Source organism: Hyla sarda, chromosome 6 (assembly GCF_029499605.1).
Source record: "Hyla sarda isolate aHylSar1 chromosome 6, aHylSar1.hap1, whole genome shotgun sequence".
Taxonomy (NCBI): domain Eukaryota; kingdom Metazoa; phylum Chordata; class Amphibia; order Anura; family Hylidae; genus Hyla; species Hyla sarda.
The window spans coordinates 60318322-60334843 of record NC_079194.1 but is presented as its reverse complement, the minus strand read 5'-3'; the positions used below and the strand labels follow the sequence as shown (position 1 = coordinate 60334843).

General features: G+C 43.3%; 1 protein-coding gene across 1 annotated transcript in view; it reads left to right on the top strand.

The window, feature by feature from the left end:
- The window catches only part of NPTXR (neuronal pentraxin receptor), a 52697-nt gene extending 36544 nt beyond the window's left edge, over positions 1-16153 (top strand). The window contains exons 2-5 of the mRNA XM_056523887.1: positions 689-920; positions 10552-10793; positions 11874-12053; positions 12212-16153. Of these exons, the coding sequence (XP_056379862.1) occupies positions 689-920; positions 10552-10793; positions 11874-12053; positions 12212-12436 (879 nt within the window). The 3' untranslated portion in view covers positions 12437-16153. The remainder of the gene's footprint in view (positions 1-688; positions 921-10551; positions 10794-11873; positions 12054-12211) is intronic.
- Positions 16154-16522: the final 369 nt, after the last annotated feature.

The following is a 16522-nucleotide window of genomic DNA, read 5'->3' as shown; positions in this document are numbered from 1 at the left end:
TGGTAAATTTTGAGAAACTGTAAACTGTAAAGCTGTAAAAAATAAACCAAACAAACGGGTAAAATCTACACTACTTCACACCAACATTGATAAATGTAACGCACCGTGCTTACTTATAGGAGGTATTTGTTAGAGACAGTTGCGCTTAAAGGGGTACTCCGCCCCTAGACATTTTATCCTCTATTCAAAGGATAGGGGATAAGATGTCTGATCGCGGGGGTCCCGCCGCTGCTATCTCTCTGCTGCACCCAATGTAGCGTCTAGTGCAGCGCCGGAGGCCACACCCCGCTCGTGACATCACGGGCACACCCCCTCAATGCAAGTCTACGGGAGGGAGTGTGACGGCCGTTACGCCCCCTCCCATAGACTTGCATTGAGGGGGCATGGCTGTGACGTCAATAGCGGGCCGTGACCGTGATGTCACAAGCCTCCGCCCCACATCGCCAGTTATCTGGCACGGAGCAAAGTTCGCTCCGTTCACTGGATGTCTGGGGTGCCGCAGCCAAGATTGTGGGGGTCCCCAGCGGCGGGACCCCCACGAACAGACAACTTATCCCCTATCCTTAGGATAGGGGACAAGATGTCTTGGGGCAGAGTTGCCCTTTAAATACCTAACAGTAACTAAAAGGTGATATCTATAAAGAGGCAAATATTAATGCCAACACTGAATTTATTGTGTGTTTTGTAGTTGGAAATACAGCAGCGAGTGAACAATATGACCATTCCAACGTCCACTTCTCCGACACCTCTCCATGGACGGGATTCCTTACAGTCTAAGTTACTAGAGCTGGAGGCTCAACTTCTGGCCAAACTATTGGAACTGGAAAAAGAGCAGACGACAGCTTCAGGGGAGAAAGACAAGCAGGACATCGAGAAGGAGCTGAGTATACTGCAAAACCGCATCGCTGAGTTAGAACAAGGTAAGAGTCATGTGATAGGATATCCTCTAAGCAAAACTGTAAGGCTATGTTCACTCATCGAAATTTCTGAGCGGAATTCCGCAGGAATGTTCCGCACGGGCATTCCATTGCAGCAGAGTCCCATTGAATTCAATGGGATTCTGCTGCACTGTGCACACGGTGGAATTATCGAAGCAGATGTTTCTGCCCTGGAAATCCAAATTAAGGCATCCACAGAAAGAATAGACCTGTCTATTCTTCCTGCGGATTCAGCTTGGAAATGTATTGGCGTCTAACATTCTAATGTGCGGAAAAACCTGTGTTTTTCGGGTGCACATTCCGCACATTTTTGATCATGTGAACATGGCCTAAGATTCTCACAACCTGTTTCTATGCTGGGACTCATCAAGCCACGAAACAAAATATTATTGTTATTATATACATGTTATTACAAGTATTTACAGAGATTTCCGAAACAAAACCTTTTGATAGCAAGTTGGACAATGGACCAGCTTAATTTGTGACATGTCAATTCTTTTGGCAGAATCCACACGGAAATGCTTTGCCGTCTATGGAGACGGCGTATTTCCGAGCGGTCCTAGCGTCAGGACGTGACCAAGAAAAAATTATATAACAAAGTACAGTAGAATCCTTAAAAAACTTAATCCTATTGTAGAATCCTTAAAAAAGGCAACTTAACCCCTTAAGGACCCAGCCAATTTTCACTGTAGGACAAGGCCATTTTTTGCACATCTGACCACTGTCACTTTAAACATTAATAACTCTTGGATGCTTTTACCTTTAATTCTGATTCCGAGATTGTTTTTTCGTGACATATTCTACTTTATGTTAGTGGTAAATTTTCGTCGATACTTGCATCATTTCTTGATGAAAAATTCAAAAATTTCATGAAAAATTAGAAAATTTTGCATTTTTCTAACTTTGAAGCTCTCTGCTTGTAAGGAAAATAGACATTCCAAATAAATGATATATTGATTCACATATACAATATGTCTACCTTATGTTTGCATCATAAAGTTGACATGTTTTTACTTTTGGAAGACATCAGAGGGCTTCAAAGTTCAGCAGCAATTTTCCGATTTTTCACAAAATTTTCAAAATCGAAATTTTTCAGGGACCAGTTCTGTTTTCAAGTGGATTTGAAGGGCCTTCTTATTAGAAATACCTCACAAATGACCCCATTATAAAAACTGCACCCCTCAAAGTATTCAAAATGACATTCAAAAGGTTTGTTAACCCTTTAGGTGTTTCACAGGAATAGCAGCAAATTGAAGGAGAAAATTCAAAATCTTCATTTTGTACACTCGCATGTTCTTGTAGACCCAGTTATTGAATTTTTACAAGGGGTAAAAGGAGAGAAATCTTCCTAAAATGTGTAACCCAATTTCTCTAGAGTAAGAAAATACCTCATATGTGTATGTCAAGTGTTCGGCGGGCGCATTTAGAGGGCTCAAAAGGGAAGGAGCGACAGTGGGATTTTGGAGAGTGAGTTTTTCTGAAATGGTTTTTGGGGGGCATGTCACATTTAGGAAGCCCCTATGGTGCCAGAACAGCAAAAAAAATACCCACATGGCATACTATTTTGGAAACTACACCCCTCAAGGCACGTAACAAGGGGTCCAGTGAGCCTTAACACCCCACAGGTGTTTGCCGACTTTTCGTGAAAGTTGGATGTGTAAATGATTTTTTTTTCCACTAAAATGCTAGTTTTCCCTCAAATAATAATTTTTTTTTTACAAGGAAGGGGTAATAGGACAAAATGCCCCCCCGAATTTGAAACCCCATCTCTTCTGAGTATGGAAATACCCCATGTGTGGACGTCAAGTGCTCTGCTGGCGCACTACAATGCTCAGAAGAAAAGGAGCGCCATTGAGCTTTTGGGAAAAAAATTGTTTGGAATGGAAGTCAGGGGCCATGTGCGTTTACAAAGCCCCCCGTGGTGCCAGAACAGTGGACCCCCCCACATGTGACCCTATTTTGGAAACTACACCCCTCACAGAATTTAATAAGGGGTGCAGTGAGTATTTACACCCCACTGGCGTTTGACAGATCTTTGGAACAGTGGGCTGTGCAATTAAATTTTTCATTTTCACGTACCACTGTTCCAAAAATCTGTCAGACACCTGTGGGGCGTAAATGCTCACTGTACCCCTTATTACATTACATGAAGGGTGTAGTTTCCAAAATGGGGTCACATGTGGGTATTTATTTTTTTGCGTTTATGTCAGAACTGCTGTAAAATCGGCCGCCCCTGTGCAAATCACCAATTTAGGCCTCAAATGTACATGGTGCGCTCTCACTCCTGAGCCTTGTTGTGCATCCACAGAACATTTTACGCTCACATCTGGGGTATTTCCGTACTCAGGAGAAATTGCGTTACAAATTTTGGGGGTCTTTTTTTCCTTTTATCGCTTGTGAAAATAAAAAGTATGGGGCAACACCAGCATGTTAGTGTAAACATTTTTTTACACTAACAAGCTGGTGTAGCCCCCAACTTTTCCTTTTCATAAGGGGTAAAAGGAGAAAAAGCCCCTCAAATTTTGTAGTGCAATTTTTCCCGAGTACGGAAATACCCCATATGTGGCCCTAACCTGTTTCCTTGAAATACTACAGGGCTCTGAAGTGAGAGAGCGCCATGCGCATTTGAGGACTAAATTGGGGATTGCATAGGGGTGGACATAGGGGTATTCTACGCCAGTGATTCCCAAACAGGGTGCCTCCAGCTGTTGCTAAACTCCCAGCATGCCTGGACAGTCAGTGGCTGTCCAGAAATGCTGGGAGTTGTTGTTTTGCAACAGCTGGAGGCTCCGTTTTGGAAACAATGCCGTACAATACGTTTTTAATTTTTTATTGGGGGGACAGTGTAAGGGGGTGTATATGTAGTGTTTTACTCTTTATTATGTGGTAGTGTAGTTAAGTGTTTTAGTGTACATTCGCACCGGCGGGTTACAGTAAGTTTCCCGCTAGGAGTTTGCGCTGCGGCAAATTTTTCAAACTTGAAGCAAGAAACTTACTGTAAACTTGCCCGTGTGAATGTACCCTGAACGTTCACTTGGGGGGGAAAACCTCCAGCTGTTTCAAAACTACAACTCCCAGCATGTACTGACAGACCGTGCATGCTGGGAGTTGTAGTTTTGCAACAGCTGGAGGCGCACTGGTTGGAAAACCTTCAGTTAGGTTCTGTTATCTAACTCAGTATTTTTCAACCAGTGTGCCTCCAGCTGTTGCAAAACTACAACTCCCAGCATGTACTGATCACCAAAGGGCATGCTGGGAGATGTAGTTATGCAACAGCTGGAGGTACGCAACTACAACTCCCAGCATGCCGAGACAGCTGTTTGGGCATTCTGGGATTTGCAGTTTTGTAACATCTGGAGGGCTACAGTTTTAGAGACCACTGCAAAGTGATCTCCAAACTGTCCTCCAGCTGTTGCAAAACTACAAATCCCAGCATGTCCGGACAGCAAACAGCTGTTTGGGCATACTAGGAGTTGTAGTTTTGCAAGATCTGGAGGGCTACAGTTTAGGGACCACTATATAGTGGTCTCAAACTGTAGCCCTCCAGCTGTTGCAAAACTACATATTCCAGCATGCCCAAGCAGCTGTCTGGGCATGCTGGGAGTTGTAGTTTTGCAACATCTGGAGGGCTACAGTTAGAGACCACTATCTAGTGGTCTCAGACTGTACCCTCCAGATGTCGCTAGGCAACTCACCGGCTTCCGTAGGATCCAGCCGCACGACGTCGCCGCCCGCCGATTTCCGTCGCCCGCAGCCTCCGGATCGGTAAGTGGGTCTTCGGCGCCGGTCCCTGTCGGGTTTCCCCGTCCTGCCTCGCCTATTGTGGGTGGGCAGGACGAGGAAAACAAAAGTAAACCCCCCCCCCCCCCGCCCCCGATCTGCTATTGGTGGTCACGTCTAGACCACCAATAGCAGGGATAGGAGGGGTGGCACCCCTGCCACCTCACTCCTATCTCTTCAGGGGGGTTGTGGGTGTCATGGACACCCGCGATCCCCCTTCTATTCCGGATCACCATAGATGCGTAATGACCCGGAATCGAGCAAATCGCAAGTGTGAATTCACTTGCGATTTGCCGCGATCGCCGACATGGGGGGTCTGATGACCCCCCTGGGCCTTTGCACGGGATGCCTGCTGAATGATTTCAGCAGGCATCCCGGTCTGATCCCCACCCGGTGCGCTGCGGGGGCAGGAATTGTCCATGACGTACGCATACGTTATGGGTCCTTAAGTACCAGGGTGTCATGACGTACACGTACGTCAAGGGTCCTTAAGGGGTTGAAGAACTGTGAGAAATTGTAGAAATAATAATAACAACAACAATATAAATAATTACAATAATATTAATACATTTTATTATTATTATATGCTGAATATAATAATTATAATAACTATTTCTTTGTACAGCCGGGGAAAGGGAGACGTGGGTGGGGTATGTCCGAAACCTTTAAAGGAGTCCTAGACATCTTATTTGCTATCCAGCGTCCCACCGGCCAGACCCCCCGCAAGCCGGCATGGCAGCGTTTTAAATACCTAAGCTTGGAGCTTCCATATTCGTGATGTCACACCCCTCCATTGATGTCTATGGAAGGGGGTTTGACAGCTTGTACAGAGCCATCATGCCCTATCCCATAGACATAAATGGAGTGGTGTGACATCACGAACGTGGAAGCCCCAAGCTTCTGTGTTCAGAACGTTGCAATTCCCGCCTGGAGATCGCAGGGGGTCCCAGCGGCCGGACCCCCCGCAATCAGACATCATATCCCCTATCCAAAGAAGATGCCTAGTGGTACCGGGGTGGTGTAGTGCAGGTAGTAGTAGGGGCAGGTGGTAATAGCCCAGGGACAGATGGTAGTATAATCTCTTGTAGTGTTCGTGACGCCAGGATTTGGTTGTATGGTGTAGGGCACCGCCGACAACCAACCCAGAAACAGAATATATTAAAGGGGTATTCTGGGCAAAAACATCTTATCCCCTATCCAAAGGATCTCCCTGCAGCACCTGCATTCTATGCGGAGCTGCGTCTCGGAAGTTTCGGAAACCTCCGGACTGGAGACGTGACGTAATGCTATGCCCCTTCCATTCATGTCTATGGGAGGGGGTGTGATGGCCATCACACCCCCTCCCATAGACATGAATGGAGGGGGCTTGGCGTGACGTCACGTCCCCAATCCTGGAGGTTTCCGAAACTAGAGACGCAACCCCGCATAGAATGCGGGTGCTGCAGGGAGATCCTTTGGATAAGGGATAAGATGTTTTTGCCCGGAATACCCCTTTAAATGAGAGTCTAAACCTGGTTTTGATGCATCTGGAAGAGAAGATTAGGTTTGGGAGGGAAGATTAATACATGAACAAGGGGTGACAATGTGAGATTATCAAAAGCAATGTGAGAAAATATAATTTTACTGAAAGTGTAGTAAATGCTTAGAACACATGTGGTTGGTAAATCCACTGTATGTGAATGGGTACCTGCCTAGGATAAACCTATGTCTATCCCAGTGTTTCCCAACCAGTATACCTCCAGCTGTTGTGAAACCACAACTCTCAGCACCCTGGCATGCACTATTTCTTCTGTTCATTCTCCCGTCACAAAATAACGTCCGTTATTAATAACGGACTATAAAGGATTAAAACGGATAATGTAAAAATCCCATAGACTATAATGGGATTTTGTAACGGACGTTTAATGGCCGATTTTCAGGGTTTTCATAACGGAACATCAAATTGATCTTTAAAACGGATGAATTTTATAGTGTGAAAGCAGCCTTATATTGTAACTTGAGGGGCCACTGTATTGTGCAAATGTGAGAACTAAGTCCAGCTCACCTCCCTCTATCCGGTGCATGGACCGGTCCCCGCTAGGCACCCAGCAATGCCAAGAAATGGAAGATGGTCCAGCACTTCGTAAAATGTCACAGACGAAGAGCTCATGAGTTCGAAACGCGTCTGTGGTATAGTCATTTTATGTGTGTTGTGATCTACAATAAAGCAGCATTTTTTTTACGAAGTGCTGGGCCATCTTCCATTTCTTGTACTGTGTACTGTATTGTGTATTGTTGTGCAAGTATTTTATTTTCTTAATTCTAACTACCAGGCTTCATTTATATACAACGACTAATTAGGAAAATGAGGAATACAACAGAACTGCATCAGAATATAAAGTTACTACTAGAGTGTAAAGGTCATGTAGAATGTACAGAATGCTATCCTTGGGAAGTGAGCCCCTGGGTAAATATAGACAGCTTTGTAGCATACTAGCTGAGTATCCGGCGTTGCCCGGTTTTTCCTTCCAATCTTTGTTGGGAAGGAAAATCAACAAAGGAGGAAGCTTTTGACTTCATATGCCATCCTCATATATTGTTGTCATATCCCAACCCCATATCCCGTAACCATATCCTGTCCTCATATCTCAGCTCATATCCTGTTCTCATTTCCTGACCTCATATCCTGTCCTTATATCCCATCCTTATATCCCATCCTTATATCCCTCATATCCCAACCTCCTATCCCGTCCTCGTATCCCGTCCACATATCCCGTCGTCATAATCCGTCCTCATATCCCGTCCTCATATCCCGTCCTCCTATCCCGACCTCCTATCCCGTCCTCCTATCCCGTCCTCATATCCTATTCTTATAGCCCGTCCTCATAGCCCGACCCCATATCCCGTCCCCATACCCTGACCTCATATCCTGCCCTCATATCTCGACCTCATATCCCGTCCTCATATCCTGTCCTCATATCCCGACCTCAGATCCCAACCTCATATCCCGACCTCATATCCCGTCCTTATAGCCCGTCCTCATAGCCCGACCCCATATCCCATCCCCATACCCTGACCTCATATCCCGTCCTCATATCTCGACCTCATATCCCATCTTCATATCCCTTCCTCATATCCCGTCCTCCTATCTCGACCTCATATCCCGTCCTCATATCCCGTCCTCATATCCCGACCTCTTCTCCCGTCCTCTTATTCCGACCTCATATCATGTCCATCCTATCCCGTCCTCCTATCCCGTCTTCATATGCTGTCCTCATATCCTGTCCTCATATCCTGACCTCATATCCCATCCTCATATGCCGTCCTCCTCTCCTCAGATGGGACTGATTTGTGATGATTTGTAAGCTGAAAATAGAAGGGGAGGTGGCTTTGTGGGACTGGGCGTGATTTGCAAGCCAGACCAATGCACAAAAAGGGTAGAAAATAAAAGGGGTGGGGCTTAAACAGTAGGAGTGTCTTTGTGAGATGGGTGTGGCTTGCAAGCTAAACTGACACATTCACCAGGAGATGCAAAGCGGAGCTTGTGTAGTAAGGTACTGGAAGTCCCATATACTTGCATGGAACTTGAAACAAAAAGCCATCTTTTATTTAAGGGTGTAGGTAAGGGTTTCTTTAACTATCATATATTTTTATTTGACATATAAGTATTATGTGTACCAGGTATTATTGAAATATCTCCAGCCGTACGGAAGTTATGTGGGAACATACATTCCCCATTGATTTGCATGGGACTTTAAACAAAAACCCTGACCCTCACAAATGGGGGTCATTAACCCCTTAAGGACCAAGGACGTACTGGTATGTCCTTGGTCCTGCTCCCGTGATATAACGCGGGGTTACACGGTAACCCCGCAACATATCACGGCGGGCCCGGCATCATAGTGAAGCGGCGCCGATCGCGGCGCCGCACGCTATTAACCCTTTAGCCGCGTGCTCAGAGCTGAGCCACGCGGCTAAAAGCGAAAGTGAAACCATGCCGGTTAACTCAGTGGGCTGTTCGGGATAGCCGCAGCGAAATCGCGGCATCCCGAACAGCTTACAGGACAGCGGGAGGGCCCCTACCTGCCTCCTCGCTGTCCGATCGCCGAATGACTGCTCAGTGCCTGAGATCCAGGCATGAGCAGTCATGCGGCAGAATCATTGATCACTGGTTTCCTATGAGAAACCAGTGATCAATGATAAAGATCAGTGTGTGCAGTGTTATAAAAAGTGAATGAATATCATTTAACCCCTCCCCTATTAAAAGTTTGAATCACCCCCCTTTTCCCATAAAAAAAAAAAACTGTGTAAATAAAAATAAACATATGTGGTATCACCACGTGTGGAAATGTCCGAATTATAAAAATATATAATTAATTAAACCGCTCGGTCAATGGCGTGCGCGCAAAAAAATTCCAAAGTCCAAAATAGTGCATTTTTGGTCACTTTTTATATCATTTAAAAATGATCAATAAGTCCTATCAATGCAAAAATTGTACCATTAAAAACTTCAGATCACGGCGCAAAAAATGAGCCCTCATACTGCCCCATACATGGAAAAATAAAAAAGTTATAGGGGTCAGAAGATGACAATTTTAAACGTATTAATTTTCCTGCATGTAGTTATGATTTTTTCCAGAAGTACGACAAAATCAAACCTATATAAGTAGGGTATCATTTTAATCGTACGGACCTACAGAATAAAGATAATGTGTAATTTTTACCGAAAAATGTACTACGTAGAAACGGAAGCCCCCAAAAATTACAAAACTGCATTTTTTTTTTTCAATTTTGTCGCACAATGATTTTTTTTCCGTTTCAGAGTAGATTTTTGGGCAAAATGACTGACGTCATTACAAAGTAGAATTGATGGCGCAAAAAATAAGCAATCATATGGATTTTTCGGTGCAAAATTGAAAGAGTTATGATTTTTTAAAGGCAAGGAGCAAAAAACGAAAATGCAAAAATGGAAAAAAACCCCGGTCCTTAAGGGGTTAAGGGTTAAATTAACTATCCTATATTTTAAGTGGACATATAAGTAATATGTGACCAAGTATTATTGAAATATCTCCAGCCGTTTGGAAGTTATGCAGTAACGTATATTTCCCATAGACTTGTATGGGACTTTAAACAAAAATCCTGACCCTGGCAAATGGGGGGGAGTAAGGGTTAAATACCTATCCTATGTTTGTTGTTGACATATAAGTAACATGTGTGCCAAGAATATACACACACACATTGAGGGAGATTTATCAAAACCTGTGCAGAGGAAGAGTGGTGTAGTTGCCCATAGCAACCAATCAGATTGCTTCTTTCATTTTCCACAGGCCTCTAAAGCCCACTCTAAGCATACACTTTTAACCATTTTTTTTTTCCCCAGGAAACTTACGACATGTCATAGAGACTGTTTGGATGCAGCTCTGACTAAGCATGTTGGGTCCGAAATGTGTATGCATTATTGATGACGTTTTTAGTGTAACTATTATTTTAGAAAACCCACGACATGTCATAGAGACTCCAATCACTAAATCTCAACAGAACAGAAAGTGTCTGCACAATATTAGGAGTAGTTGCAAAGGTTAAATCTGCAAGATGTCAAGATGTAGTGTCTAATATCCAGATATAAGTCTCAGCATTGAGCTGGGTGCCGCAGCCTCTGTTTTCTGGTGCCATATTCTCTAAATGGTGACATATACTAAAATGTTCATATTATTGCATCAAGCTTTCTCCTGTTTGTTCTATGGAGCATTTTTATTCTATGGAAAGATTGTTCAAATCAACATGTAAAATCATTATCTTATCACATATTTCTTTCTGGTAATAGAGTCATTTTACTATAAATGTTGCTTTCCAGGTCATCCAGGATACCACCCTGAGAACTTTAAGCTTAGTTTTTCAGTTCGTACTAACTACATGTATGGACGGATGAAGAAGACTTTACCAGAACTCTACGCCTTCACCATTTGTTTGTGGCTGAAATCTAAAACAGTTTCAGGATCTGGGACTCCTTTCTCTTATTCTGTCAATGGCCAGCCTAATGAGATTGTCCTCCTGGAGTGGGGTCATAACCCAATGGAACTTCTCATCAATGATAAGGTGAGGCGCGAAGACGTAATCATACCAAGTATTTAGTCATTGCCCTCTAGGACATAAGCCCTCTTATTTCCGACATGTAAGGGTAGGTTCACATTAAATGTGGATTGTCTATACAGCTATATATAGACAGTCCCTATGCATGAAAATTTATGTCATTGGAGCTGGGTGAGATAGGTAAGCTGTGATGCGCACAGTACTGTATGCACCACCGGTAAAGGTCGACAGTTATCTGGAAGCCGAGCCCTGTTTCCAAATCTTGTCGCTTTGCCTGTGCATACAAATTGTGTGCAGGTGCGACATTTGAACAGAGGCTTGGCTTCAGGCTGATTTTTAATAAAGCAGACAGATATATGAAACATACAGTGTGTCTCCTTGCCCTAAACGCTATCTAACAATGTCAACAGTTTCAAATATGAATTGCAGCTGACAGATTCCCTTCCCTAAGTTTTACTAATGTAAAGTGAGTTATATTTTATGAAGATTAGATGTAGTAATGTTAATTGCTGCATAGTTTTTTTAATAGGATTGGGAGCATCTTTTTTTTAAAGGGGTACTCCGTCCCTAGACATCTTATCCCCTATCCAAAGGATCTCCCTGCTGCACCCAGCGTTCATTTAAAGCATCGGGTGCAGCACCAGAGGCTCATGACATCAAGACCATGCCCCCCTTGTGATGTCACGGCCATGCCCCCTCAATGCAAGTCTGTGGGAGGGGGAGTGACGGCCATCATGCCCCCTCCCATAGACTTGCATTGAGGGGGCATAGCTGTGACGTCACTTGCGGGGCATGACCGTGACGTCATGAGCCTACACCCCACATCCCCAGTCATCTGGCACAGAGGGAAGTTCTCTCCATGCACCGGATGTCTAGGGTGCCGCAGCCAAGATCGCTGGGGTAGTTCACCTCTAACTAAGCATCTTCTTATTCTGTGTGTATTTGATCAATCTCTTCACCTCACAATTTGGAGAGTTCAGATTTATTTAACACAACTCATGCACGTGGGTGGCGCTGTTACTAGAAATAAGCAGCCATGTTTTTCTAATCCTGTAAAAATCTATTAAATTGCATGTTCTCTGGTAGGTTACTCAACTGCCCATTAGCCTTAAAGATGGGATGTGGCACCATGTATGCATTGCCTGGACTACAAGGGATGGCACGTGGACAGCCTTCCAGGATGGGAAGAAGAAAGGATCAAAAGATAACTTAGCTGCCTGGCACCCAATCAAGCCTAATGGTGTCATCATATTTGGTCAGGAACAGGTAGGTTATTAGGTTTTGGATGGTAATCTACTACATCTTGCTCATGCTTCCTCTTAAATATTATTATGTTTATTTATTTATTTATTTTGCTTACTTAAATCCAAATGTATATTATAATGGAAACATTTGCACTTTGCTGACCCTAACTCTTTTCACAGGATGCTGTAGGTGGACGTTTTGATGCAACTCAGGCCTTTGTTGGAGAGCTGGCCCAGTTCAATATGTGGGATCATGTTTTGACTCTCAATGAAATCGAAGGAATTGCCAACTGCACAATGCCTTTGTCTGGCAACCTAATCCAGTGGGATGACCGTCAGGTTGATGTTTTCGGTGGAGTAGTGAAGAGTCAATTTGAGAGCTGTGAAGAGCGTTTGGGTCACTGAAACACTTACCAGCATTCACATCTACTACACCCTTATTTTCCCCACCGTTTCACTACTGCAGGATTTCACAGCTTCCCAAAATCTGTGTATAAAAACAACACCAGCTTGTGTTATTCATCACAAGATAAATACTAAACCAGTGTCTGTGTTTGGGGTCATTTTCCAGGTTTTGGAATAATTGGGTTTATCAGTTACTATATTTTGAGATATGTACGCATTCATACTTAAAAGATAGGAACCTGTGGTTATGTAATAAGTACTATATGGAAAAGTAAAGCACAACAGTGATATAAACGTACATAGTAAGTGTTACAATTTTAAGATATAAATTTGAACAAATTTTGAAATTTTGTAAACTTTTATAACACCCCAACATATTGGGGAAGTACTAATACCACATGTTACATATTATACATATAACAAAACCTCAAGGGCTATGTGACACAGTCCACTTGAATGCCCAATTAACTATTGCACAAGGACCACCACTTAACCACACTCACATCCCTGTCATGTCAAAGCATGTTTGCTCTGGGACCTACTCATATAGCATTTTCAAACTGCATCCTCTCTATAGACTTCACAAACTTTACGAGCTTCTAATAGAGCAGGTTATTTAATCCTGCTTGGGATCAATTCTAGAATAAACAGATGCTCTGTACAAGTGGTTCCTGTACTGCTGAAGCTGCCATTGTACTACATGGACAGCCATTCGTCTGAATGGCTACCATGTAATACCATATTTCCCCAGCAGTGGCCATTGCAGGAGAAATGCCTGGGGGTGCCAGAGTAGGATCAAGGCCGATCAGATGATCACATAAGGAAAAGCTTTTTAAAAAGGGTTAACTCTGATAAGAAAACTTTTTTAAGAATCGAGCACTGCACTGAAAGTATTTAGTAGACAAATTTACTAGATTACTGCCCTAAAATTACATTATATTGCAGAGTGGTGAAAAAGTCATAAACTTGGTAGTGAATGGACATAGTGGGTAAACATTTATTATCAAGGCAATGTAGCTTGATGAAGACAAACACGTGTACTATACCCTACCCTGTACCAAGTTTTCAGTCCAGAAAGGTGTTGCAGAAATTTGGGCAGAATCTGCAGCCAGCTATAACCTGTCAGTAAAAGAACAGTGGTTTTAGATGACTTTCAGCCAGGGAGATGACCTAATAGAAGCAGGAACACGTAGTATACCTCCTGTTTATTTTGTGCTGCTATATTCAAACTTGGTCTACTACTAGCTCAAGTTATCATTATTGAAATCCAGCCCCTTGAGAAGCATCTCCTCAACTCAATGTAAATGGGTTATACTATGAATCCCCAAAGCCTACAAAGTAAAGGCATATGCAAAGTGAGCTAGTATTATAAATAAAATGGTGCATGCAACGTAGTCCACCTGATCCCCTCCAGATCCTGCTGCCCCCTAAACTAATAAAGCACCTATGCAGCATCCTCTCAGCTTGTCAGAGGAGGAAAATGCCATTGCACTTGCTCAGCATCAGCTCTGACATGCTGGGAAGAAGCTGCAGATTCAGTGGTAGACTGCTTACTAAAGGAGGAATCCCCCTGTGTTGTAGATAACATTGAGTTGACTGATGAGAAAAAACTAACGTGAGTGTGTGTCCATTAAGAGGGGTGAACACAGAACGGAGAGAATACTCAGAAAGTAGGTGGTACTGTAGTCAGTTTAATAAAGCACATATTTATAATAATTTAAACACATTTATGTTCTCTATTCAAAGTATTTAGCTTAAATATAGTTTATTTAAAGGGGTACTCCACTGCCCCAGCGTTCGGAACATTTTGTTCCGAACGTTGAGTGTGGGCTGCTGGGGTTGTGACATCATGGCCACGCTCATCATGATGTCACACCACACCCCCTCAATGCAAGTCAATGGGGGGTGTGGTGTGACATCACGACCTCCGCAGCCCGCACCCAGCATTCGGAACAAAATGTCCCAAACGCTGGGGCAGTGGAGTGCCCCTTTAACTAAAAAACAAAATAGAATTACCCCTTTAAGTAACATATATATGCCAGGGTAGGCCCACTGCCATGCTAATAGGGGTCATAGCCATAATCAAACTAATTTATTTCTCCTAATAGTCAACTAAGGGCACCAAAAAATTGTCCCAATCTCTATAATCCTTTCTGAGAAATGAGTTCCATCTCCAAGCACAACTTAGTATCTTAGGTTAAGGAATAGCATTTTCAGATACAGTGTATGTAAAAGTCCCTTGTCACTGACTAAACTGGCATACTCCATGTTTTATTTTCTGTATGTTAAATAATTGAACCTTTTATGAGGGCTCTGCAGTGTCCTTCAATGGGTTTAATGGGCAGTGGTCACAGTGGTCTTCAGCCTGTCACATCCCAGCTACTGAGAGATTACAACTCCCAGCATGCCCTAACAGCAGCACATTTGGAGTTGTATTTTTTCAGCGGCTGGTGAGCCACAGGTTGGAGACCATTGCTCTGTACATTTGTGATTGTAATTCTGAGCTCTGTTACGTAAAGCCATCTTTTATTCGAGCCTTAGTGTCAGCTATAGTGAAAATACAAGTCACTGTGAAAGAGCTATATGGTATATTTATATTGTACAGATAAATATTTATGTATCCTGGAGTATTTTCGAACACAACAGAATAAATATTGTTTTTTTTTTAAGATTGTTGATATGAGATTTAAAGTGGTTTCCTGAGACTTTTTAAGTTGATGGCCTATCCGCAAGACAGGCCATCAATATTGGTCGGGTGTTGGCACCTGCACCCTGTCAATCAGCTATTTGCCCGTGTTGCAGTACCCGCTGTGTAGTGGCTTTGTTGGATTAGTGCAGCTCAGCCCCCCTTCACTTCATTGGGAGCTGAGCTGCAATCCCCATATGGCCACTACAGAAGCCCCAGAAAACCCCTTTAAATGGGGTACTCCGGGGCTCCAGCATTCTGAACATTTTGTTAAGAAGGCTCGGAGCCGGAGGCCTTGATCGTGACATCACGCCAACTCCATTATGACACGCCCCCTCCCATAAACATGAATGGAGGGGGCGTGACATGATTTCACGAGGGACGTGGCCGTGATGTCACGACCACTGACGCAGGAACCCGGCATTTGTTTGGAACGCCAGGTGCTGTAGGAGATCGCGGGGGGGCCCCAGCAGGGACCCCCGCGATCAGACATCTTATCCCCTATCCTTTGGATAGGGGATAAGATGTCTAACAACGGAGTACCCCTTTAAACATGTAACATTCCTCACAATCTCTTTTCGGTAAGCTGGACAGTCCCAATCTTCAGACCACAGAAGGGGTGGTATGTGCTAAGGGTGAGATGGGAGTCATTGGAGGAATGCTATAAATAAAATGCCATTTATTAAAGCTAAAGTTCAGGGGGCTCTTATCATGCAATTCCTGTGGTTCTATATTGTGCAAACACTGACACACTGTGACATCAGATATCACTGCCATGTTGCGCCATTCCTATGTCTCTCTTCCTTTTGTATGCATTGCTTTAGCATTTATATTTTCAGTTTAATGAAGAAGTATCTGTCTGTTGCCTCCTTTTCTCTTGCTTTTTCCTTCTTTCGATTTCTCATCATAAAATTCTTCCGGCGGAACTTTCATCTGGCTTGCTCTTTTGGTACATTTGTGAACTGAATTGTGTTTATTTTGTAAAATATCAGTGTTGGAAATAAAGATGGAGTTGTGTTTGTTTAAATCGGCTTGGAGAAGGATGTCTATTTCATGCAGCCACCCAAATAGTGTTAAAAAATAGGTGAAAAGTTGGCCACTATAGAACCAAACTGTGAAGGGGGATGATACATAGATATGCATTACCCAGGAGTATGGGATACAATGTTTTCATTACAAAATATTGGGTACAATGTAAAACTAACACCAATGTAGGTAGGTATGATATCAGGCAACATTATACCACTGGGTCACCAGAGACTGGACACATAATATAACATCCAATACATCATTTGGAAGAGCATTATATAGCACTGGTCTCATGACTTGGAAACATCCTATAATACGGAATAGCGTAAACACCAGATTCCATAGACCATTTACAACACATAAAAAAATGG